This window comes from Pezoporus wallicus, unplaced genomic scaffold (assembly GCF_028554395.1).
Source record: "Pezoporus wallicus isolate ANWC-B61680 ecotype Strahan unplaced genomic scaffold, APGP_CSIRO_Pwel_v1 contig_2492, whole genome shotgun sequence".
Classification (NCBI taxonomy): domain Eukaryota; kingdom Metazoa; phylum Chordata; class Aves; order Psittaciformes; family Psittacidae; genus Pezoporus; species Pezoporus wallicus.
The window spans coordinates 1,457,946-1,482,579 of record NW_026637796.1 but is presented as its reverse complement, the minus strand read 5'-3'; the positions used below and the strand labels follow the sequence as shown (position 1 = coordinate 1,482,579).

The following is a 24,634-nucleotide window of genomic DNA, read 5'->3' as shown; positions in this document are numbered from 1 at the left end:
GACTGAGTGAAATCTGACATCTGGCTGACATCTGGCTGTGATTTCATTAGCATTGGAGCCAGTGAATAGCCTGGAAATACTCTGGGCTTTTTTCCCTGCCTGCCTATGTTCTGTGTTCATTGCTGTAAATAAAGCCATCTTACTCAGGATGTATCTTCGGTTTGGCAAATCTGATTGCTCTCTCCCCTAAAGACAAGGATGTTGACTGAGCCCCCATTTGTTTAAATGTTTTATTTGTGTCTTGAGGGATAATGACCTGATGCAGCAAGGAGAAATATCAGGACCTACTTAACTAGTGAAGTCATAGGGTCAGCCTTGTGCTCATGCTGTGTGCACCCCTCCCACCCCCCCGTGGTTTGCTCTTGCCTATTGAGTTGAAGGCTGCTCTTGCTCATGTTCTTTCATATGGTCCCCTCCCATTATTTTCTTCTCTTTTTCCCTGTTATGCTTCCCCCTTTCTGCAAGGTCTCTTTCCTCCTTTTATATCATACCATGCTACATGGAATTTAATCTCAATTTTAAAAATTGCAGAAATAAGACACATCATCCATTCTGTGCCCAGCATAACATGTTCACTGCCTTCACCAGGACCTTCAATACCCTTTTATATTCTGAGCTCCTTGCATTTGCTTTTCACTATACACACCATGGCCATTCTTGTTTGGAGATTTTAGTATTTAACTGTCATGCAAATAATAGTAATGCACTGTATTGTATAAGAAGCTTATAAATGTGGTTGAAATTTGTTACAGGTCAAAGATCTTAAAAGGCAAATAATCTGATGGTGAAGGACAGAGGTAGGAAAATTCCAAGATAATTTCCTGAGTAGTGCTGCTGTAGTTCTGATTTGCTCAAAGAATGACAGGCTTTTGATTTTAAACATTGTGCTTTTTGGTATCTGGAGGACAATTTGATTTGCTTAACACATTTCATTTATTTTGGGCTTCTTTTTTTAGAGTCCCTTCCCCTTCTCCTCTCATCCGCCCATCAACTTGCATGGTGTAATTTTGAGGGTTGTTTTTTTTGTTGTTGCTTATTTTCATTTTATTAATGTAGATTGAATGTGCTTGTGTTTTATATGAGACTAATGATTGGCATTAATAGCAAAAGATTTTGCTGAATGCCAAAAATGCTAAGACTAGCTCTCTGAAAAATGAATTCTTACCTTTGACCTGTTTTCCCTTCACACTATCAAATGAGGATAAGTTTTATACTACCAAAGTAGCGGTATGAAACTTAGAATCATAGAATCATAGAATAGTTAGGGTTTGAAAAGACCTTAAGATCATCAAGTTCCAACCCCCCTGCCATGGGCAGGGACACCTCACAGTAAAACTTGTACACTATCTTCTTGCTGTAGGCACTTGGAATTTTCCAACCTAGTAAGTCTGGTTGGAAGCAGCAGAATCTCAGCACCTTGGAAGGAATTTGGCACTTTGCACTGGATACTGGGGGTCTGGTACTGAGCATCTTCTGGCAGTCTTAGATATTACCTGGAGATTGCTCTGGTATGTTTGGTGTAGTTGCCGTATACCTCTGACAGACCCATTTTCTTCACAGAGGTTTTAAGGTCTTTTTTTTTGCCTTTTCCTTAAAGGAGTGGGGCTGTTGTTTGAGGAGACACATCTTTTTCTTGTGGATGACCCAAAAAGACGTAGGAAAAAGCTTGGCTTTCTTTGCAAAGAGAGTCTTTGCCACCTCCTCTGCTGAGCTGTGAAAGGTCCTGCTTGTCAGGCTTTCTGGCCTGTGGTGCTGCCGGCAAGCTTGGCCTCTCTCCCAGTGACTCCTACAGCTCTCCCTGCCTTCGGAGCCGTTCAGTTTCATCTCAGGACAGCGAGCGTTATTGCTGCCGTTTTAACTGAATCATCTCTGCGTTCATTCTCTGGACCTGTTTTTTGCCTTCGGGGCTCAGACAGTTCCACACACAGTGATTGTTTTCCTCCTGGGGGGTGTCGGGGCTGCTCCGCAGTGGTGGGGGTGGAGTTTGGGGTTCGCAGCCCCGCCACCAGCAGCTGTGGGGCTCCCAGCCAGCCGGCTGTCATTCCTGCTGCTCCGCGGGGCTATTGCTCTTCGGGAGGCGAGGATCAGGCCAGACTGACGGGCTGGTAAGTCCTGCTTTCCGTCCCCGGTCCCAGGGTCACTCTTCTGGTTTTCCCCATGCAGCATTTAATTTTCATTAGCTAAGGCTGCTGTGTGCCTGGATCCAGGGCTGCATGCAGCCTTGTCTGCCCATACTGTACTGGTGGGGCTCGCTTCGGTTCTGGTGGGTTGTCATCCTGCATCTTCTGGAGGTAAAGTTCCTGAGTTTCTAAGTGAATGTGTCCTGACTACAACTGAGCTCCTTCCAAATCTGCTGATTTGGAATTTGCCGCAAAAACCAATGTCTTCTGAAGTGTAGTTTTACTGGGTATACAGTAAAGCAAACTATATAAACTGTGAAACATATAGAGACTAAAACATTATATAGAGACTAAAACTTATTCATACAGTAAAACATAAATAGTAAAGCATATTGGATAAATAATAAAGAATATATATGTGTATATTTCTGTATGTCTATATATATATACATGCGTGAAAAGTTCCCAGCTTTTCTCATAAAAATCTTTTCCTGGTGGACTTGAACTGAATGTTTCAGTGTTTCCTTTCCACCTGCTTGTGAATCAATCAAGATCCACTGATTTTATATTAATAAATTATCACCACTAATTATATAAAATGGAAAAATTAGGGAATAGGAAGAAATGCTGAGAATAAACAAAAGGCTTTTGAAAGTCTGTATTGGAAATTGTTCAGAAAAGCAGTTTGAAAATACAGATTTATTTTTTAGAAATCTTCCAATTTATTCTGGAGCAGGGAAAATTTCAGCATTCCAGAAATGAAAAAGGCCACCTGTTTGTCTGCAGCTGTCCTGCAAAACAGCACAGTGCTACTGGCAACTAATAATATCCCCAACTCTTAGAAGTGGCATGCACTTGGCATTTTGTTTAGCGTTCTGTGCAGACGTACAGCTTGCCTTGCTTCTGTTTTCCCCGAGTTTATCTATGTATCTCATCCAGGCCGTGCAGTAGCTCATCTGACAAACGATGGTTCTGCAGTGATAAGCTGCAGGTCTGGTTTGCAGCATGAATACAGTGAGAATATTTTGTATACTATTGTGGCAGATGAAAGGAATGGAAGTGGGCCAAATTCAAGCTGCTTGCCATTGCATCTGATCAGCAGATCCTATGGAGAGAATTTGCCTGCTGTGAGTATTTGATTCTCGCTAGCTTGAACTATCATGTGTGTTGGCAGTGCTACTGTGTGAATTTGCGGTGGCTTTCCAGGGTGTCTGTCCTTCACTACTGCCAATTTCTGTGTTTTTTTTTTTTTTACAGAGTTCAGGATTTTGTGCTCCATTTCATGTGTGAGGAAAATGACTTAATGCTGTGCAGTAAACATTTTTTAGTATTTAGAACACATGGGTTATCATTCTTTTAAAAACAGGGAGGAAAAAAAGATTATAAATGAGCAGCATTTTTTTTTCCTTCCTCCACCTTTGTAGAGGTGTGTAACCCCTCTGCCTCCCATTGTCTGTGCATTGCCTGCAGCTGGTGTCCTGGCAAAGTGATTTTGTAGAGATGAGTCTGTCAGATTGTGCAACAGAAGGGATGAAAAGTTGATGGTATTGAAGTGTAGTTTTCAAAGCAAGAGCTGCTCTCCCTTCCTTCCCATGCATCCTTCCAGCTCAGTTCTCAGAGAGTCAGTGTCCTGCACCCCTGTTTGTGCATTCCTACTTCTCTCTGGCCCTTCTTGCTGGTTTGTGGCTGACTTTGCCTGAGAGTTTGTAGCGTTTTGTGTTGATTATTTTCTCTGAAATTCTGTATAGGAAAACATTAATAATTATTTTAATTTCTAATACTCATAAGTAAATGACATTGCTCACAGTGCTGATCTAGCAGTAACTGTCAGGACTCTGCTTAGGCAGGCAGAAAAGGGCTGGGGTTTAACCTATCAGTGCATCCTGTGCTTCTGTCCACTATTGCCGCCCTGAAGCATTTGTCTTCTGTAAGCAGCCTGTTTAGTTTATGTCACTGTATAAATACAGCATAGATAAAATTTTATAGATGTCTATAGATTATAGATGAATAGATTTATAGATATCTATATATTCACAAATATAACATTTTCTAGATTAAAAGAGAGATAAAATTTGCAAAAGAAGTTTAGACTATAACCTGTAAGCTCCCTGTTCCTCTGGGTGCATGAAGGACAAAAGCCAGAAAAATATTTTTGATTGAATAGTGGAATGGGCTGAAACTGAGAGGAGACAGCATGAGACAGTTGCAGGTCCCCTGGGGCTGTAGGAAATGATGTGCTGACCAGGCGACCAGCCTGCTGTCTACTCCAACTCTGCAACTGCAGCAAGTAACTGCTGAGAGAAAGGCAATATAATTTCAATTTAATGTGTGGAGGCAGTGTGCTAGTGCCTTGTAGGGGCTTCCAGAGGGACCGAGTTCAGGTCGTGTGTCTTCTGAGATCACTGTAAAAGATACCACCTTGTTAGCTGAGGCACGGCAGCTGGCCACACTGCCATCCTTGCCATTGCAGCGTGACCCATTTGCATGACCTCTTTAACTCTGCCAAGTTATAAGGATCTGGGCATGCACATTAGGTGTGTGGTTTCAGTCACTTATTTAAACTAAGAATGTTTTATATCCATTGCTACTTATAAGCCTTTTCTTTTTTCTCTTTTTTTTTTTTTTTTGGCATTGTAGGTGACTACAAAAAACATGTAGTTACAGCTAACAGATACAGAAATATAATTTCTCTCAAAAAATAGAAAATATGAGCAAAATTTTCTGAGAAGTGAAGAAACCAGGACTTAGCCTATGCAAGGTGTAGTAATCCTGAAAGAAAGCTGTGCTAGGAGCTGGCTTTTAACGATAAGACTCCTTTCTCCTTTTAGTGGCTTACGAGGGTTTTTCTCTAGAGTCTCAACAGAACTAACACATACAAATCTCAAGTGTATTGAAGTGAACTAGGAAAACTTTAGTATGAAGTACATTTTTGGCTTGGGGATAGGCAGCCTAGGCAGGTTTACCTGAGTATCTTTAACTTGCAAACAATTTCTTTGTTGGCTTTTTTTTTTTTTTTTTCTAATCCTTTTAAACAAATTGCCATTTTTAGGACCAATGGGAAATAAAAACTGTGAGAATGTTCACAAAAGCAAAACCTTTTCAGTGCTCACTGGTTGCATCTTGTTGGCATATGTGGTTATTTGTGCCCATAAAAGATACCAGCTTTCTGAGGGATTGTTCGGGGAATGGTGTGACTGTTGTCAAATGATGACCATCAAGATAAAAGCATGTATGAAAACAGGCATAGGGTGGTGGCACTGGGGTTTTTTTGAGCAGTGGGCATTCGTTCATCAACAGAAGAACTGAATTTCCAAACTACATGGCTGCCAAAAAGCTGATATTTTTGTTACTGCTTCGCATAACTTGGATATGAACTTTTGGCATGAAGATGGATGCAATTACTTACTCTTGGAGTTGCCCCTACTTTGATTGTTTTCTAAACTTATTAGGTTACTCTGTCCTGTATTTCCTGTATATTTTTGTTAGGAAATACTGTCAGGGACTTTTTTTTTTAATGCTTTTGCGTTTTTATTGAATTTACACGCTGCTCCACCCGCCATTTGGAAGTGACCAGAACTGTCCTCCATCAAAGCCTAAACACAAGAGTTATTCATGATGCAGTTGGAAAATTGTAATGCAAACAGTAAGCCAGATGGAGAATTTTACAAGCAAATTTTCATGTCATGAATGATGCTGTCTCTCTAGGCTATGGGCTCTGCTCTCTCAGCTTCTGTTCCTTTCCCCCATGGCTCCCCTCCAGAGCTGTTAAGTTTCAGCCAGGGGAAAAAAAAGGGAGATCTGGGCTCCTCCAAATTTCCAAGTCTGTATTTCTTTGCGGTGAGCTGGTGACAGCGAGCTTTGTGTGCAGGAGTGCTGGCATGCAGAGACCGCAGCGATTAGCATGCTGATTGCTGTGCCCCGACAGAATAAACAAGGCTGCTGTCACCAAGCTATGGCCATGCCACCCAAACAAAGACCCAGGAGCAGATGTGGGGAGAGCTCTGCTCACGCATCCTGCTCTGTCATGCAGGGTGGGCAAGAGCTGGACACTGCCCAGGCTCCTCTGCTTCCCAGATTGTACAGAAATGGAGGTCTCTGCCACAGGCTGTGCCTCTGCTGCGCTCTAGCTCTTCCCATGGCAGTTTACTTCCAGCTGGAGGTTTGAGATGAGGGGCCTCGGAGAGTATCAATCTGCACATTATATCCTTACTTGTCCACACATCTACCATTGCAGTTGCTGTTGTAGCAGTGGATATATCTAAAAACTTGTTGTCTACTGGCCTTCGAGATTTATCTGCATAAGAAAGATTCATTGGTTCTATAAAACGGGGCGGTGTACTTTCGTAAGTTTAAGTAAGTATAAATCAAACATTAAATGTATATGCACACATACTGATTTAATTCCCTCAGTGCAAACTTTAACATCATTACTCATATTTGGTTTGAAAGAGGCTTATATCAGTTTCTGCTTAATCTCTCTTAGTTATTTTTATTTTTTACACTCTGAAAATTGTAAATAGTTCATAAAAACTGTTACAAAACTGGTGTTTCTTCTTACAGACACTGGTAACGTAAAGTGTAGCTGCAAGCATTTTATTTGGGCAAAAGGCACCTACCTCTTTTCCCAGTGGCTTCTGGCTGGTTAAGTTTGGAGAGGCAAGAGATCAGTTGTGTTTACTAAGAGTAACTGGCTTGTTTGTATCAACATGCAAAATGCGTTCTGAACAAACTGCTTGCTTAAATGGTGGTGGGCTGTTTCATATCTATCCTTCCTGCTCCCTTCAGAAATCCAACCTCTTCTGCCCAGTAACACGCTGCAGTTGTGCTGGCAGCCTGCAGCAGTAGGTGGGGAATTTAGCAGGGTTTTTCAGTTAAAGATTGCCAACATCTGGGTTTGGAAAGAGAAAAGTCAGCAAGCTTGTTGCAGTTACACATCTTAAAAAAAAAAAAGTTTCATATTTACCCTACTTTTCAAACAAAACATGTTCTGGCTTCTCAAATTATGTGACTGGAAATGTCTTTGGTTCTTCATTTAGCTAATGATATGACTGTTTGTGAGATGTTACTGAGTTAGGGAGAGATTGGTTTGGTAGAGGTTTTTTTTTGATGAAGAAGAGTTTAAAATTTGGGTTTGTTTTATTTTTGGTCTCTTTTCAGGATAATATCATCTTATTCTTAAGAGGCTGCAAAGAGCTGGGACTTAAAGAATCTCAGCTTTTTGATCCCGGTGATCTGCAAGACACATCAAACAGAGTAACCATCAAGTAAGTACAACAGCAGTTTGTGATTAGCATGTTACAACCTCAGATGCATGTGATTCGATAGTAAATATTTAAGGATGAGCAAAAAAGGCTGTAGAACTGTCATTTGTATAAAGGAAATAGGAAACTGAGGTTCAGGAAACCTTCGGTGCTGGAAAGAATATGCTGTTGTCTCCAACAGGCTTTTTCTAAGGGCTGTTATTTTTCCCAGAGAGATCAAACACAGCTCTTTTAAAATACTGGTTTAGTTAAGCAATGAGATTCTGTGGGACTTAGGGGTTTTCCTGAGTCTGAATTGATGGCATTCTTTTTTGTCTGTCCAACTAATGAACTATGTAGGCTGGGGGGAAAAAATCACAGCTCTGTTATTTCAGATTAAACTGGTTTGAAGATGCATTATAGGACATTTATAGTTCTCTCAGACTCTACAAGGTGCAGACATGAGCATGGTCTGTTTATTGTCTAACAAGAACTATAACTTGGGATGTGATGTTTGGGCTGAAGATGTCTGTGAGAAATGTGTGGACTGGAAATGCAGTTTAGATAGTTTTTATGGAAGCACACACCTACTGCCACACAAATTACCATGTGCATTTTAAGAGGGTCTCCTTCCTAATAACTAATTACTTTTTTTTAGGGGATGAAGTAATTTTTTTAAAATCTCCTTTTAATCAACAGCTTTTTGGCCATGGCATGTACACATCCCTCACTGCAAAGAGTATAGGTGCTTAGACTGTAAAGCTTGTATTTTTAGCATTTCACTCCACAAAGTGATTTAAAACACAGATGTGAGACTGGCACAAAAAGAATTACTGTCTTCACACAGAGCAGGCTTGAATCAAAGTCCATATAGTCATAGATTGAGGTCTTGATTCGGAACTGTTGTCCCTTTCAGGAAAGATTTTGTCATCATGGACTAAAGGAACACAAGCAGTCAAACTGTATTTTATTCTCCTTTATATTAGTAGTTCACCGCATCCCAAAAACAAAAGCACCCCACATTTCCATAAAACTAACAAAATTTGTAATTGCTGTTATTTAGAAGGTCTTCTGATTTTTTTTTTTTCTATCGTGTAGTATTGAAAAGTTACTGCTCTACAGACAAGTAAATACTGCTGAGTTGATTGAATGGCATTGTTTCATTTGGCCAAAAAGATCACTAATGAAATCCTGGTCAGACATATCCATTTTAGAGAAGTATATGGAAACAATTTTCTAAATCTCAGCAGCATTCTACTTTTTTTTTAATTTTATTTTTTTTTCCCTTCTGGCAGTGGAAGCTGGGCAAGTTTTTATGGTGTTCAAGCACTGGGAAAATTCAAAGGTTCTTTAAATCAAATTGGCCACTTTCCTTATTTTAAGGAATAGTCTCCCATTTTTTTTTTGCTCCTTTCCAAGTTTCTGCCTCGAATATAAGGTTCTTCTCACCTGTACATGCCAGTGAGAGGGGACTATGTAGCATATTTCTTCTTAATCTGGTAGTACTGCAGATGCTTCACAATGTCATGTAAAGTCATGACAATAAGTAGCTGGAGGGAGTCGCAAAACAATCCTTATCTCCATATAAAACCATGATCTCCATATGAAACCAGAGAAAAAGAGTCTTTCTGATCAGAAGCTTGATCTTTTGGGGTTAAGGATGATGGAGTACCCCAGAGGAGGCAGGTTGAGAGGCTGGGACTAGCATGGAGCTCCAAGGAGAGCTGTCCAGCACATATGCAAATTAAACTAGGAGTAATAAACTCCATGGAGATGGCTTGGCCTTCTGAATATGGTGCTGGATACATGTGAAGTGTCTCACTGCAATGGATTTTTTTTCTTCCCCCATCAACTCTTCAGAGAAAGCAGCTGTGGAAATGAGCCAAATGTTTTCCTAGCACTGTCCAAGTTCACACTGAATAACTGAGTTGAGGTGTAGAAGCCAAAGCCATGACTGTTGTAGAAAAATATGTTCAAGACTGTCTTCTGCTAGCTAGTTCCCAAAGCATGAAGGTGACTTTTCCCCCCCTCTTTGAAGATTTGGGGGTTTTCTTAAATATGGTTAAAAGTGTATTTGTTCTTTGATAAAGGATGAATATGACATTATTGCACATGATTAAGATAATGACATTTTTAACCTTTTTTTTTTCATATAAATGTTGAGGTATGCATTGGATCTGGTTTTTTTGGATCATCCAGATTGTAAAAGTTATGAGCTAATGCTGTAAAGAATGTCTTCCTTACTTGTTAAACAAGACTCTTTTCCACTGCTATTTTATTAAGAGAAAAAATCCTGACTGTTTTATTTTTCTTAGCATGTGGGTATCGGTGGATAAAATTTTGTCTTTAAAAAGTTGTTATAGAAAGAAATATGTTTTAGCCTGTTTATAAATAAGCCTGGTTTCAGACTTTTGTTATTCTGACAGATTTAAGTACATTTATCTTTGGTTTTGTCAGGTAACTATTAATGCTGAAGCGAGCTTACTGTTCTAGTAGAAAGCAATTCTGTTATAATCAGGACACAATCTTTACTAAATCTGAACTAGTCTTACTTGGTTTTCAGCACCTGAATGAGATGCACGTTTCCTCCATTCATTTTTAATGGTTGAATTTTGAAATGTCGTTTATGTTTGCACAGACTTTGTGCTTTGTTGTTTCTAACATGAAACTTCTACCCTTTGATAAACATTGGTGAAAAAGTAAATTGAGAAGGATGACAGTGTTCAGTCTTGAGTCCTCAATATGCATTAAAAAAATAAGTACGTTTTCCACAGCAGGTTCTGTTGTAAATGGCAGGATTTTTATTGCTTCACCCATCTACTTTGTTCTTTGTGATGCTTCTTTCCACAGAGGAGCCCACTCTGTTTCCTTAATGTTTGGTGATGATTTCCTCAGTCTCCTTTGCATGTTTTGTTGCTTTCAGAATCAGTATGGGCTGAATGATTTATCACAGAGCAGAATCTGACTGTTGGATTACTGCAGAATGTATTTTAGCAGAGAGGACTTTCATCTTGTTTTTTGAAGAAATCAGCAACTCTATTTAAAGGACTTTTTGGCACTGTCCTACTTTACTGTGGGACCATTATAAACACATTTTCTTTTTGTACTTCCAGAATTCTAAATTAGTGATTGAAGTAATGGTGACAAAATACTCCCATGTTATGAATAAATGAATGTGTGAACTATATCTTCTTAGCTTTCATGTGTTTCCAGACAGCAGAAGCATTCTGCAGGCTTTTGTTAGGGAAAAGGTGGACTGCTCCATACATGCTCTTGGAAAATGTGTCTTCTTTCTGATTATTTTTTCTTCTTTTTCTTTTTTTCCTGTGTGTGCAACCAGGAACATTGACTGTAGTAGGAAGCTGAAAAATGTAAGTACATCACTTGGAGTACTTTCTATTTTTTTTTTTTTGTTAGTCTGGTTAATCCTGTATTTGGCCTGAGCAAGAATTGTGCCAGTAAAAGTTGTGTACAGATGAGTACTGCTGAGAAGTACAAACCTAACCAAGTTTTACTGTACTAGAAAGATACGTAGAACTGCAATGGCAAAGCAGCCTTACAATAGAAATAAAATGGAAAAAGTTTGTCTCTTCTTAGATAAGGGATAAATAATGAAATCTCTGTGCTGTCCCTTGCAGTATTGACTAGGAACAGTCTGACTTGCCGATGAATCTGTGCTTCTGTAGCCTTTCATGAATAAATAGGCATAAAGTACATTTCCACAAAGCAACTAAACGGAAACAAAATTGTTGTTAGATCTGGATGCAGATCTTTGCTATCAGATTTGCTAGCTTTCTCATTGTTCTTCCAAATAAATTAGTGTTTCCCCAGAAGGCTAATTCCATTTAACTTCAATTTCTTATTAATTTAACCTAATAGCAATGATAATGCATCCTATAATTGTGAAGTGGAAAAGAAAATGGCTAAACTTTGTTAGTCTGACAGTTAGTTATTCACATAAAGCATAGCAAGATATCTGTCCTTAGTCAGCTGTAAACTGCTAGAAATTCAATTTTATATTTGGCTCACATCCCTATAAACTGGTAGGAAATGCCAAGACCTTTTCCTAATAAGTTTGCAAGCCAGTCATCATGATGGCAGGTAAAAAAAAAAGATAAAAACCACCCAAAACACCAATACCTCCTTCTCCCCCCCCCCCAAAAAAAAAAAAAAAAAAAAAAAAAAAAAAAAAAAAAATCCTGTGTTTCCCATCATTTGAGTAGTATCTTCTGCATCCAGCACACAAAGTTGTAGGCAGAGAGCTCAGCCATGGCATTTTAGCACTCTTGTGGACACCAGCTAAATATCTCTGTACAGATGTATTGTTTTAAATATAAAGTTTCAAAAGTACCCTCCACAATGTGCTTGTAGGCAATATATGCTTTCCAGGTGCATGATCCTGCGACCTTGGCTGGCAGCCAGTCAGAATTGCTTGCAAATGTTGATATTATTTGGAGAATAAAAACAAAACCAATGGATAAAGAAAGGAAGATGAGAGAGAATGATCAAATGCTAGCAGAAATAAATAAAAATACCACCACCTTCATCAGGGAACTAAATGGCAAAATGAATTGGACAGTTTCCTGGTTGCTAAGAATGCTATATTTCCAAGCGTTTTCACTTAACATGAGAACATGTACTGTAAGAATTTTTTACATAAATTTGTTGACTAGTGCTGGTTGAAGGAAAACAGCTCAGATAAAGGTTGTTTGAAGATGAAAAAATCCATATTGTTGAAACCACCTCCTTTCACTCAGCACAGTAGTATCAATTTGGATGTAGTTTTAAAAACAAAGGGAAAATTTCTGAACTTTATGAAAATGTTGTTTATTTCATGGCATGTATATTAGCTAATAACTAAATGGAAATATAAACTATATTTCTATATAAAATATAATATATTTTACCTTATGCACCATGGTTGTTTCTAAACAGGGGATCTGTGTGACACATGCTATGTCCTTTTCTGGCAAGGCCTCAACTGTGTGTGATTTTGGATATCACACTTACATGAAAAATGAGGATGTTAGAGAAAGTTGAGGAGAAAAGGCTAATCCAAAGTCTAGTATATGTGACTGAGGAGGAAGCACCGAAGGAATGTGGGTGCATGTTTTAGGAAAGAGGAGTTTAGAAAAGAGATGACTGCCCCCAGTGCCCCTCCCAGGATTTCTCCTAGTCCTGTTTTCTTTAGCTTGCTATCTAGTATGAATTATGTGGCCCTGTCAAAACGTAGAATACTGTATTTCTGTTTATTTAACTTTTTTGAGACAGTTAATGGCAACTATTATTTATTATCAGCTGCGCATCTTTTCCACATCAAAATATTTCCTCTTTGTTCTACAGTTAAATATTTTGCAATGTCATGGAATGTGCCAAATAATGAGCATTAAATGAGAAAGAGCCCTAAGTTCTGAGATGATGGTTTGGCATTTTTAGCCAGTGCAAAACACTGAACTGAATTGCCCTTGATAATCAATTTCCAGTCTAAATTGCTGCTGCACAGGTTAAAGAGAGTGCTTTAAGTGGAGACATGTGGGTGCAGAGGTTTGGTTTTGGACTTACTGTATTTGACCATCCTGAGCATCTTAGTTTCTCCTTTCCTAAAACAAGTGCAACACCAGCAGTGTCAGATTTTTTGCTACCTGAAGGAATGAGAAAGTACATAGACATTTGCAAGAGCAATTCTTGGCTTTCTTTCTGTGCTAGTTTTGAGTGACTTATGAGTTACAGGGAGAGAACCTTCAAGTCAGAACTTGAATGAAACCACTAACGCTTTCTGTGTTCGTCTGATAGAAACAGCCAGATGCTTATGGGTTTTGATTAATCTTGGGCTAAGCATTTCTTAAGCTAGCAGAAGCCTGGAAGTAAATGTTCTCATGTCATCTGGTTAATTACATTAAGATGATTAAAAATGAAACTACCTTTTCTGTCCTTGAAATAGGCACGCATTTGAGAAGTTTTATTTATTCCATTAGTCTTAATGGTTTTCATTAACGACCACTAATATTAGTATTCCTTAGAGATTTTTTTCCTATTAGATTTACGGACATATATTTATATGTGTCTTCTAGACAGTTTTGAATATCTTGCCCAATTTTACTATTCAGATTTATATTTGCTGTTGATTTTCCACCTAGACACTACAGTTTAATCTTTTTCTAAAAATACCAGGAAGATAATGTATTAAGTTACATATTCTGTGGGATTGTTTAAATTTTCATAGTTACCCAATGCATTTATATATAGCCACTGACAGACACTTTCAATTCTGTTTTATATGTAACAAAGTCATATGCCACTGTACGCTTTAGAATAAATGAGAGGTGCTGAAGGGAAGTAAATTTAGGTAAGTGACTGTGTAGATGGCTGCAGTTAATTCATATTAACTTTTGCAGGTGTTAGTCACCATTTATTGGCTAGGGAAAGCAGCAAACAACTGCACGTCATATAGTGGATCAACCCTGAACCTGAAGGAATTTGAAGGTTTGCTGGCACAAATGAGAAAGGTATCTTTTTGTTGTTTTGGGATTGGAAATTTCGTTTGACTTATTACTCCCATAAATAAGCTGTTTGTTGCTAAATATTAGAGAAGTGGGGGGCTGGGATACAAATTACTTACTAAACCCCTACCTCCTTCAGAAATGTTTCTGACTCTACCAAGCAATGAACCCAACTTTCTTTGGCAGCCAACTTCGTGATGATATCAGTGATGCAGCACGTGATGTCAAACAGGGCTTTAGAATTCTCATGTGATTCTGTCATCTTCATTTCCATATGTTTTGGTTTGAATTATTTTTATTTATTACACAGTTTCAGCTAGAAGAGCTGAGACTCAAAAGTAAGATAGCAGAGGAGCAGAGATTTTTCTCCTTTAAAACATTCAGTCTCATGGGTAGCTATTTTAAGTTACAACATAAAACATCAAACCAAAGTATCCAAATAAAGCTGAAGGGTAGAAAAAGGAGATTATGTTTCACCAAGGGCATAGTTATGATGAATCTGTGTTTTGCTAAGCTCTAACTTCTTGCTAAAATCATATTTGGTGGTTTATGATGAGCTGAGCTCTGTTGGAAAGGAGAAGTTGTAATTGCTCTGCAGTGGTTTGGGGATTTTTGGCTGAGTGCTCCAGCATGCCCTGAATATGAGATATTTAAACTCAGTAACATTTAGCATTGATATCCAAGCATGCATTTACTGGGGAAGGAAGGGGCAAGGAGCAGGCATGTAAGAAGATGGCAGCACCCAGTGCTAACATTGCATGTGTTGGACATACTGCTTATGAAAGGCCATGCAGGTAGTTCTCCAGTCCACAGAGAGCTTTGTACCTGTTACTTCTTCCCCATCTCATGTAAACAGCCAAATCACCACAGGCAGTAGGCTTTGGGAATTGTGGGAGACTGTTCATTTTACTCTCCTTGAGTTCTGTGCTACTGCATCTGCGCCAGCTGCAGTCCTTCATCCTGGGATCTCAGAAAGCCCGCACCAGATTGCTGCTGGAGAGGAAGAAATACTTGGTTGACTGATAGCAGCTCCTATACCCTAAATAGACCAGAAAGCTTTAACAAAATTGGTAGAATTTCTGTTTGTGAGCCCAGTTCCTGTGAATAAGCTGGTAGAAATGGAGAGGAAAAGAGAACATCCTCCTTCTCTGTAGAGGTTTTTTTGGTCTTCATTTGAAATGACCTGTGTTAATCACTTGGGACTTCGGCTCTCATGAGTTAATATGACTGAGCCTAAGCAATAAAGAAATAAAGGTAATGCTTGAGTTGTTTCCAAATAGAAGATGCAAGGAAGAAGCAGTCCCCACTCCAAAGAGTCTGTGAAAGGTGAGAAGAATGGACAAGGGAGCTAGCGCAGAAAAATTGTCAAGGTGCAGGTTGTTATAATGTTAGTGCTGCATGGTATCATGGTTTATATTTTAATGTTCAGTCTCGCAGCATGTGACCCCTCTTTTTTCCTGGTGATGTTTACCCATCAAACGAATCATCAGAGCGTTTTAGAGGTCCTTTTCTTGAGCTCTTTTGTGGGATGAAGTAGGCTGGGGCTGAAAGGCAACATTCTCCAGGGAGCTGATGATTGTGGGGTGCCTGGCTGGGCAGTGCAGACTACTGCAGGTCGAGAAAAAAGCAAGAGGCTGTACTTAATTTGTTGCAGATGTTGGAACTGGGAGCAGAGTAGAGATCTCATAAAATCTCAAAGCTATATATTCCTTTATCATAAAAACAAAGCACTTCGCAGTCCTGAGAAGTCTTGTTTAGGTGGTGCTGTTATTGAGGGTCACTGGTGACTTATTTTAAGGTCACCTCCCTACTTCTGCAGCCCTGCAGTATGTCCCACTGGCAATTTTGGGCTTGTCTGGAACTGCATTTGAAGAGAATTTGGTTGTAAAATAGAACATGTTAATCATGCTGTGCAACACTCTGATGTTCTTTATAGCTGAGCTTGAGTGATGAAAAGACACTTTATCACATTCTCTACTGGCATTTTTTTCCACGGAATTTAATAATTAAATAGATCATGAATTCAGTCTGGTTTAGTTTTTCTGTTATAAATCCTCTTTGCCCTCCTTTTTTAATAAGCAAATCAAAAACCAGCTCAGATGTAAGTTGTCTCCGACTCATCTTTTCCTACTTCTCATACTGAAAGGTCTATTTATTTCTAATTTTATTCATGCTACTCTGTTTTTAATTTCATTAACTATTTGGGTACACATTCTTCTTCTAAAATAGAAAATCCCAATGAAAAAACATCCATGGCTTTTTGATTATATTTGGTGGGTGGAACTTTCTGGAGACACACATCTTATATTTGGCAATCACACTTTTACTGCCACTCAGTCACATACTGTGTATTTAAGTAGGTAATATGAAAGGCTAATGTGCTGCTGTGTGTTGTATTACAGTGTTATCAGTCCCACAGATAGCCACTTTCCCATTGATAATATTTGGGAGATGACATTTGTTCAAGGTAGGACAAGTACCCGTCCGTGAGATGGCACTGGGCTGGGAGAGTAGCTTTGCCAAGGGGAAGGCTGTAAAGAACATGTTTACAGAAGTCTAGGATCCCATCCTGGTGCCTGCCTTCTAATTCCTGATGAGCAGCATGCAAAATTAACATCAACAGGCTTTTGAAAATAGGGTCTGTAGAACTCATTAGTTCACAATTGGACTATTTTCAAAGTCTGAGAGATAGTGATTGGCTTTTTGCCCAATTTTAAGTCCCTGAAGCTGCTGAATAGTTCTGTGTCATTCAGTAATTTAGGAAAATGGAAGTGTGCCTGAGGATTGAGAATAGCTGATTGGTATGAGAGGATTTAGGGAATTTGGATTTTTAAAAGATTTTTGGATAATGTCACGAACGGGATGTTGATAGGATTTTTAGATTTGTTCTTGGATGTGTGCAACTCATGCAGATTTCAGGGAGACAGATCTTTGTTGTCTAGTGTTTCTGTCAGTATTTTAGCTCACTAAGCAGTCCTGGGAAGGAAGTTGCATAGCATTTAGTTACAAACTTATTATATATACATTTTATTTGTTTTTAGAAAATACTTCAATTTGCAGTGGGGTTACTTAATGACGTTACCACAGTTTAGCTTGGCCTTAGGTGACCTTTGCTACTGCCCTTGATGTATTTTTTGGCAGAGTAGCAGTGAGTGGCACTAATTAAGCCCTCTTCCTGAAAAGTCTGCAGGACTTTGGGGCTTGCTTCAAGCATCCTTCTTTTCCAGCACGAAAGTCTTGGCATGTTAATGCAGAGCTCTTGTCTGTCCATCGCTTCTTCAGCAAACATGCTTTCTTGTGGAGGCGGCCTGCTGTAGCATACTGTGATGTTCCCAATTGATTTTCTCTCATTGGCAATACTAATGGGTAAAACCTTAGCAGTCAGCAACAGTACGAGCTGCGCTCAACATAACCATTGTGCTCCAGCTAGTGGAAAGCAGGGGGTGCTTTGCAATTAGGAATTAATATTCAAATGCTTCTGGGGGAAAAAAGAAAAAAAGCATCACATTCCAGCCTCTTTGGGTCACAAAATGTCAGTCTGATAATGGCACCCACATCTCTGACTTTACTTACTGTCGGGAGAGAAAAAAACAGATTTATCTTTGACTGAACGTAGTTATTTTTGTTTTTTCTCAGCCTGTGCGATTATAATTAATGTTAAGACACTCTCTAAAACAAGGGATTTATTATAATGCAAGGGTGAGGATGGCTTCTATTGACCTTTTCCTCTGCTGGAGTTTCAGTGTTTTAGTATGTGCTGCTTGCACTGGAAAGAATTTATAATCACAGGGCTGTCAAAGACAACCATTGTTCTCCCTGCTCTGAACATGTGGGTCAGCTACAAGTGCTTTCATATCCCCCAGAGCCAGGAGCTGGCAAAGAGTAAAGAGCACAACTGAATTCTTCTGAGGCATCAGGAAAAGCGTTTTGCATATTTTTCATTGCTGATTGCTTGAGAAAGACATCCCTCTTTCATAACAGGAATTTCTCTTCAAGGTAGAGGGAGGCTGGGGCACACTGCTTCATTATTTTGCCGAGCTGAAGCAGCAGCAGCAAATGCTGTCTGCTGGTGTCCCAGCCAGAGATACAATAGATGGGCAAGGGGAGGGGGGGGGGAATCTTTTGGAAAGCAGCAGACTTAAACCTGATGCAAGCACAATGTTAAAACTGTAGTGCCTTTGCCTGTGGTATGGACTATGGGCGACAAGTTTCAGGTTACTTTCGGTTTTGATCACTTTATTAACTTGCCTATTGCAACTCTTTCTCAGGTCATTGTGCTAAATGAGTTGGGGTTTTCTCTTAATCAGCATAAAATTGGGGTTTATTGCAGGCTTGCACTTTTGTTTTGAAGGGGCAAAGGAGAAGAAAATAAGGAAACCTATTTTGGGGGGAGGGTATTTTTAGTATTTGGGAAGGTGCTTTGTTTTCTGATGTGTAATGGATCTCACGGGTATGTCAGTGGCTTCTTTATGAAGAGGTACTTGCTGTGCATCCCTGTAGGAAACAGAGGATATTGAGAGCCCAAAGCGCAGCATTCGTGACAGTGGCTATATAGACTGCTGGGACTCTGAACGCAGTGATTCCCTCTCCCCACCTCGCCACGGCAGAGATGACTCCTTTGACAGTCTGGACTCCTTTGGCTCCCGCTCGCAGCAGACACCATCTCCAGATGTAGTGCTCAGAGGGAGCAGTGATGGTAAGTACTGGTCACAACGTGGCACATGCCTAACATTGTGATATATAACTAACATTTCTGGAGCAAATGTACCATTCGGAAGTGGGACACAGCCTCTAATCTGATGGGTGAACTTCTCTGTAAATGCTGATTTGTGCTCCCTGAAGTATAGATGACTTTGCCAACAACTTACTTGAAGTCTGTCTCAGCTAGGATAGCATAGCATTGGAAAATGAGTTACATCATTGCAGTATAACTTTATGATGAGAAGACTGATTTTCTGGGTTATGGTGTAAGAGGATGTTATGCAGACTCATTTTAATTTATAAACTAATCTGGAGCAAGAAATAAAACTCAGGAACAAGGGAAGTACAGAAGTGAATAAAATGTTTGCCTAAGTAAACCCTGGGCAGAAAAATGAAGTAGAAATATATCGAAAACTTGACAAAGTTTTGAAGTCTTATGTACAACATTTTACTGAATATCCTATTTGTTTTCATGGTATTTAGAAAACTGTGTACATTAATAGCTCCTGGCATCAGAGTTGTGGCCATCTTTGTACACCTTTGAGTGAAGACATGCAGCTGTAAGCTTACAGAAAGGGTGCTGCTTTTCTGCCTTTCTTCTCTGATTCCCAGGGTCTTCCAGAGGCTTGTAAACTCAGCGTGCTGCATGAGGGGGGATTTGCTAGGAGTAGGTGTGAAGCATGCACTTAGGTTACCTGTTGGGATCAGAATTCTAGTACACAATAAAAGGATGCTTGATTAAGTCTCCCTTTGCATGGTTACTTTCCTGCTGAATGGGTGAATCAGTCGTACATTATCATCACATGAAGTTACATTCCACACATGAACCACTTCTCCTTTGTAATATTATTTATTTAATTAAAAAAAAAAAAGGAAGGGCAAAAAGACTTTTTGGTAGGAACCAGATGTTCATACTGCTCTTGGCAGTGTGAAAGAAACTGGTTCTAATCATAACCGGACACATGAGAGATTTCCTGAGGTGATGGGAAACTCCTTAAAACTGAAAAGCTGTCAGGGAGAGTTGGTATCACAGCTGAATTAAGAACTAGCTGTGGAGAAAGTAGGGCTAGGATCTGCTCTGCTGTTTTGAGTGGCCTATGGTACTGGGACCATTGCTGGTTGACAATCCAGAACCAGCTACTGGGGCTGATTCCCTGAAGCAGCCTCATGCCCCCTCAGACACTGAGCAGAGCACAGTCTCCAGTGTATGAAACATTTTTCTGCCTTCCCAAATGAGACGGAGTGTGGTGTTGGCAAATAGAAACACCTCACATGTCCTAATTAAGAAGTGTTGCTCCATTCTGGGTGATCAAGGAGTGTCCAGTGTCGCTGCCTACTTGGAGCTGGTGGGCAGCCAGTTACATATGTCCTGTAGCTGCTTCCTAATACAGCTGCTGCCCTATTAGGAGATTTTAGGAAGGTTCTGTGGTTGGTTGGTTGCCACAGCTAAGACATATTATCTTGTCACATTCTTGAGTCCATAACAAACACAAAATAAGAAGCAAGCATACAAAGCTTTTTCTTAAAAATTAGTCTTTTAAGCATATCCAAGACCCAGGGTGCATGCAGATGTGTGCTCATGTATGACTTGAGAGCCAACCCTTTCTAACGCGTCCTATTTTCCCTGCTTGCTGTTGCCATAACTTCACAGCTGTCTCCTCTAAGAGTTGCAGGTGAGGTGTAGCTTGGCTGACCTTTTTTCTGTCAAACCTTTTCTGTGGCCCCAGCAGGCCAGTGTTTTGCTCAGCTGCACGTACTTTTTGATAGAAATAATGTATATGAAAAGCTGGATAGAGTAAAAGGTCCTGCTTGCATTACTCCTCTCTGCTTTCAGACAGGAGCTTTATAAACCAAATCATATGGTAGTGAAATAAAACTATGATTCCTTCCTATTGTAGAATGAAAAAAAAATAAATGAGTGAAGATGATTTAAGTGATCCTAAGGTGATGATTAATTTAGGTGGAAGTAATAAGTAATACTACCTTCACAAATGTATCTGTGATTAGCCCCACTGTTAGGAACTGCTCTGGTGTCCCTTAACAAAAAGCAAACAAAACCAGGGGTAAGCAGATCAGTTTGTTTAAAACAGTAGAATTGAAGACTGACCTGCCCGTAGAGTTGCTAATGTACTCAGGAATGAATAAAATCCTCTGCTTGGCCAGCAGTTGTGTGTGAATCCTTGTATGAAGGATCTGTGCATGTCTTTGGTGTGTAACTGCTTGTTACAGGTTGTGGAAACTGGTAGAAACGTCGTCTTCTACTTGGAAATGCAGAACAGCAAAGTTAAGGTTGTAAATGTAGAGCACGGCTGCATCTTCCATTTGGTACTTCTGATTCAAGTGCTTTTTTGCAAATTTGAGTGGAAAATAATTTCAGTAGTAAAATATGAATACAGAAGTTGTCTTTGAAGAACTCAACTTGGGGATGCTGGTAGATAACATCAGTAATGGGGAGAGGAATCTGTTCTGCTGCTGTGGATATCTATTGCAGCATTGCTATCTGCTGGTTCAAGACTGATTTTCATGTGATACAAAAATAAAGAGCAGAACAAAGTCAAAAGCAAACAGATTTCCAAGTAACAGTAAGGGATCTTCATTTTCTTTTAGCTACTCTGTGGCTCTGCTCAGTCTAGTGATACTACAGCTCTTCAAACCTCAGCTGTCCTCAGATATCCGTGATTCTGTGGTTGTGCCTCCAATTTTGTTTAGACATAAACTCAGGTTACCAGTCATGGTGCCACTTATCATATGCTCTTAACAAAAATTGCTCAAGCAAAAGATTACTGGCAAAAAGTACGTTGTGGTTTTTGTCTAACTAGCTCATTTCCATTGTCTTGTCTTTTCTTGCTGTTCCCTTTCACTCTTCTTCATCTCTCTCCAAGCAAACATGGCTCAAGTTGCTGCAAAAGCTCTTTGCAAATAACATTCCTAGCATATTTAGACCTCTTTTCCTTCCTCCACTTTGAATTATACACAAATGCTACTTGCGATTTTTATTATTTCATTGTTTTCAGTTGTTCATTAGGTAGCTCAGTGAATTAGCTAGTAATTTACTAGTGTGGTGAACTAGCAAGAGGACGCAACCAGGGTGGCTTCCCCTCACTCCAAAAAGGGGAATAGCTATTGCAATTACTAATGCAAGTGTTGCAAAGGAGCCAAGGGCCAGAAGCATCTGTTGCTCCAAAGCTGGGAGCAGATCTGAATGCTGGTGGGAGAAATGGCTCAATTTCACTCATCAAACCAGACCCGTGGTCATGTTACTTACACTGCTGGGAGAGAACTATTTACGTAGCTTCTTTGTGAATTACTTGAAAAGGCTCATGATGGTTCAGGGAATCTAGTGAATGTCAATTAAGTGCCTTCCAAAAAATGCCTATGAGGGCACTTCCACTGCAAATGCTCCTTAAGGTATTTGTTCTACCACTGGGAGTTTTGTTTTCAAGTTGGAAAAGTCCAATCCCACCAAAATGGGTTGTAAATATCAGGAGGCTTTGAACAAAAATTTTGAGCAAACTAAAGTAGTCACTCAGCTCTGTTGATCATATTCTGTGTAACTCTCTTTTTTCTCTCAATTTATTTTCTTTGCCAGAGAGTATTCTTCAGTCTTTGCGATACTGACATAACCTCTAAATCCCAAGACCCCTTCTCTCTCTTCTTGTACCTTTCCATCTGAGAATCAAGTCCCTCTGTCTATTTTGCAGTGTGCTAGACTGATTGACCAAGAAATCAGTGAGACTGGAGAGAGACCATCTGAGATTTATAGTTTATAGCAGCTGATGTTTATCCTCAGATTTTGATCAAAGTCAGTGAATAATTGTCTTTGATCAAAATCTGGTATGTGCATTCAAATTGACATTAATATGTGCGTGTAGAAGCATCCATGGATTCCTGCCATTCTGTAAATATATGGCATGCAGCCCTTTTTTGTTTGAGCATATGCTATGCATAAGTAAGTCAAGAGTGTGAATCAGGTCAAACATACCTATAGGTACAACTAGGAGTTATTTGGGCTTTAGTCAGGTAAGCTTCTGTAGCTGTACTGTGTGATTGGTAAATCGGGTTTAATCTGACCCTGAGGTTTTTTGTTTGACCTATGGCTAAAGATGAGTTTTTCAGGGGTAGAAAAGAAGGGTTGATGGAAAAAAAAGTTTACTCTCTATGTAGATATTACGGCTACTACCTTCAGTGGCTGATTTTAAAATACAAATAGAGGTAGAAGTAGCCTAATTTTTTGGTGCTCACATGCTAAGTGCAATTTTTTGGTGATGTCTTTTGTGATTTATAATTTATTTTAATGGATGAAAGTGAAGAGGGAATTTTTTTCTTCCTTCGCACTAGGGAGAGGAAGTGACTCGGAAACGGACCTGCCACACAGAAAGATGCCAGATGTGAAAAAAGATGATATGCTGGCGCGGCGGACCTCACACGGTGAACCTAAATCAGCTGTGCCTTTTAACCAGTACCTCCCGAACAAAAGTAATCAGACTTTCTATGTACCTGCTCCACTTCGGAAAAAGAAAGCTGAACGGGAAGAGTATCGAAAGAGCTGGAGCACAGCAACTTCTCCGTTAGGAGACAGACCTTTCAGGTAAGACTGGCCTGTTCAACTCTTCATCAGTGATGATGCTTTACTACTTGCCTGATTTTCATTTTTTTCATAAGCCATATGAAGCTGTAGTAAATCTCTTGCTGAGATGGTACTGAGAAATTGTTTGTAGCGATTGACCAAGGTGCTGGAAAAGCAGTAAGTGGAAAGTCATTGTCTTGATGTCATCATTTACCATACAACACAATGTATAGCTTGTGTTTGACAAAGATGTTGGTTAATGTAAGCTTGTGTTTGACAAAGATGTTGGTTGGATGTTGATGGATGTTGACTCAAACCCACAGCTGGACAAATATGTTTTGAATGATCTGTCTCAGTTCTCAAGACAGTTACTCATTGGCAAACAGTACTTGTAAGTAGTGTGTGATGTATTCAATCAAAATAGGTAACATTTTTTGCTCTTTTTTTTTTTTCTTTTTTAAATCAATTTATTTTTATGTTGTATTCTATACACCAGTACAGTTTATCTTGCTGTGACAATGTGTTTCTGCATGCTGGTTTTGTCAGCTGTTAGTTCACTTTCTGAATTGGCCTAAGAAGCAACTTCTGTTAAAGAGCATAATTCTCTTCCCACATCATTTATCAGCATATCACTTGGCATCTTGATATCAACAAAATGTGCTTATAATAAATAAGTGTATGTTTCAGGCACAGCATACGTTAAACTACCTTGTATAATTCAATAGCAAACCCCACCCTGAAACCATAGAAGAAGAACAGAATGAGACATCAGGACTGTGTGAAAAGGAGAAAGTGAGCTCCATCGCTCCTGAGGCAAGCTCCCTTAAAAGTCAAGTAGGTTTGAATCAAAATGAAGGAAATTCCGTAGACCAGTCTCCTTCATGTAGTGCAAAAGAAACATCAGCACCCAAGGGGAAAGATGCAGAAGAGATGAAAAAGTTAAGAAGGCTTGAACAAGCTGGCATTACGGTCATGTCAGCAGCCCAGCGCTATGGCAGGTTAGCCCAGCATTGTGGGAAATTGTGCACGCTGCACGTTTTTAGGATTGGCTGAAGTGTGCGTTTCCTTGATCTCCTGTGATTTCACTTCTCCTAACAAAAGCCCAGTCTGCTAAGCACTCACAATTACTAGTGAAGGTCTTGGTCTGAAAAGGCTTGTGATTGCAGAGTTGTATGAGGCTAACTACATTTGTGCTGAGAAATTGTATCGTCTTACAAGCATAATGTAAACAGACTCCAGGAAAACTACTACACAGACAACTTGTCCCCTTCCATCTAATGCTTTCTTGCATTTAAAAAAAAACAAACCATATAAATGTACATTAAAAATGTCTTGTTTAGGTGAAGTTTTGAAACTTACTTCACTTGTTGCCAATGGAATTGTTTAGTTTTATGAACTACACTTTTTAGGTGATTAAGAATTTCAGCTGTGTTAATAAATGATGCATTTCTTTTTAATGGCAGGAGCTATAAGAGTAAAGTACTTGTTAACACATGTACCAGTTAA

The 24,634-nt window shown here is 39.5% G+C and overlaps 1 protein-coding gene across 5 annotated transcripts in view; it reads left to right on the top strand.

The window, feature by feature from the left end:
• The window catches only part of LIMCH1 (LIM and calponin homology domains 1), a 179,288-nt gene that overhangs the window by 95,462 nt on the left and 59,192 nt on the right, over positions 1–24,634 (top strand). For 4 of the 5 annotated variants that reach the window (XM_057407513.1, XM_057407514.1, XM_057407512.1 and 1 more), the window contains exons 4-9: positions 7,278–7,384; positions 10,701–10,731; positions 13,756–13,866; positions 18,361–18,556; positions 22,900–23,149; positions 23,854–24,126. In XM_057407513.1, coding sequence (XP_057263496.1) covers positions 7,278–7,384; positions 10,701–10,731; positions 13,756–13,866; positions 18,361–18,556; positions 22,900–23,149; positions 23,854–24,126 — 968 coding nt within the window. Of the gene's footprint in view, positions 1–1,838; positions 2,106–7,277; positions 7,385–10,700; positions 10,732–13,755; positions 13,867–18,360; positions 18,557–22,899; positions 23,150–23,853; positions 24,127–24,634 lie in introns of those variants that run through there. The other variant, XM_057407515.1, reaches the window with a different exon arrangement.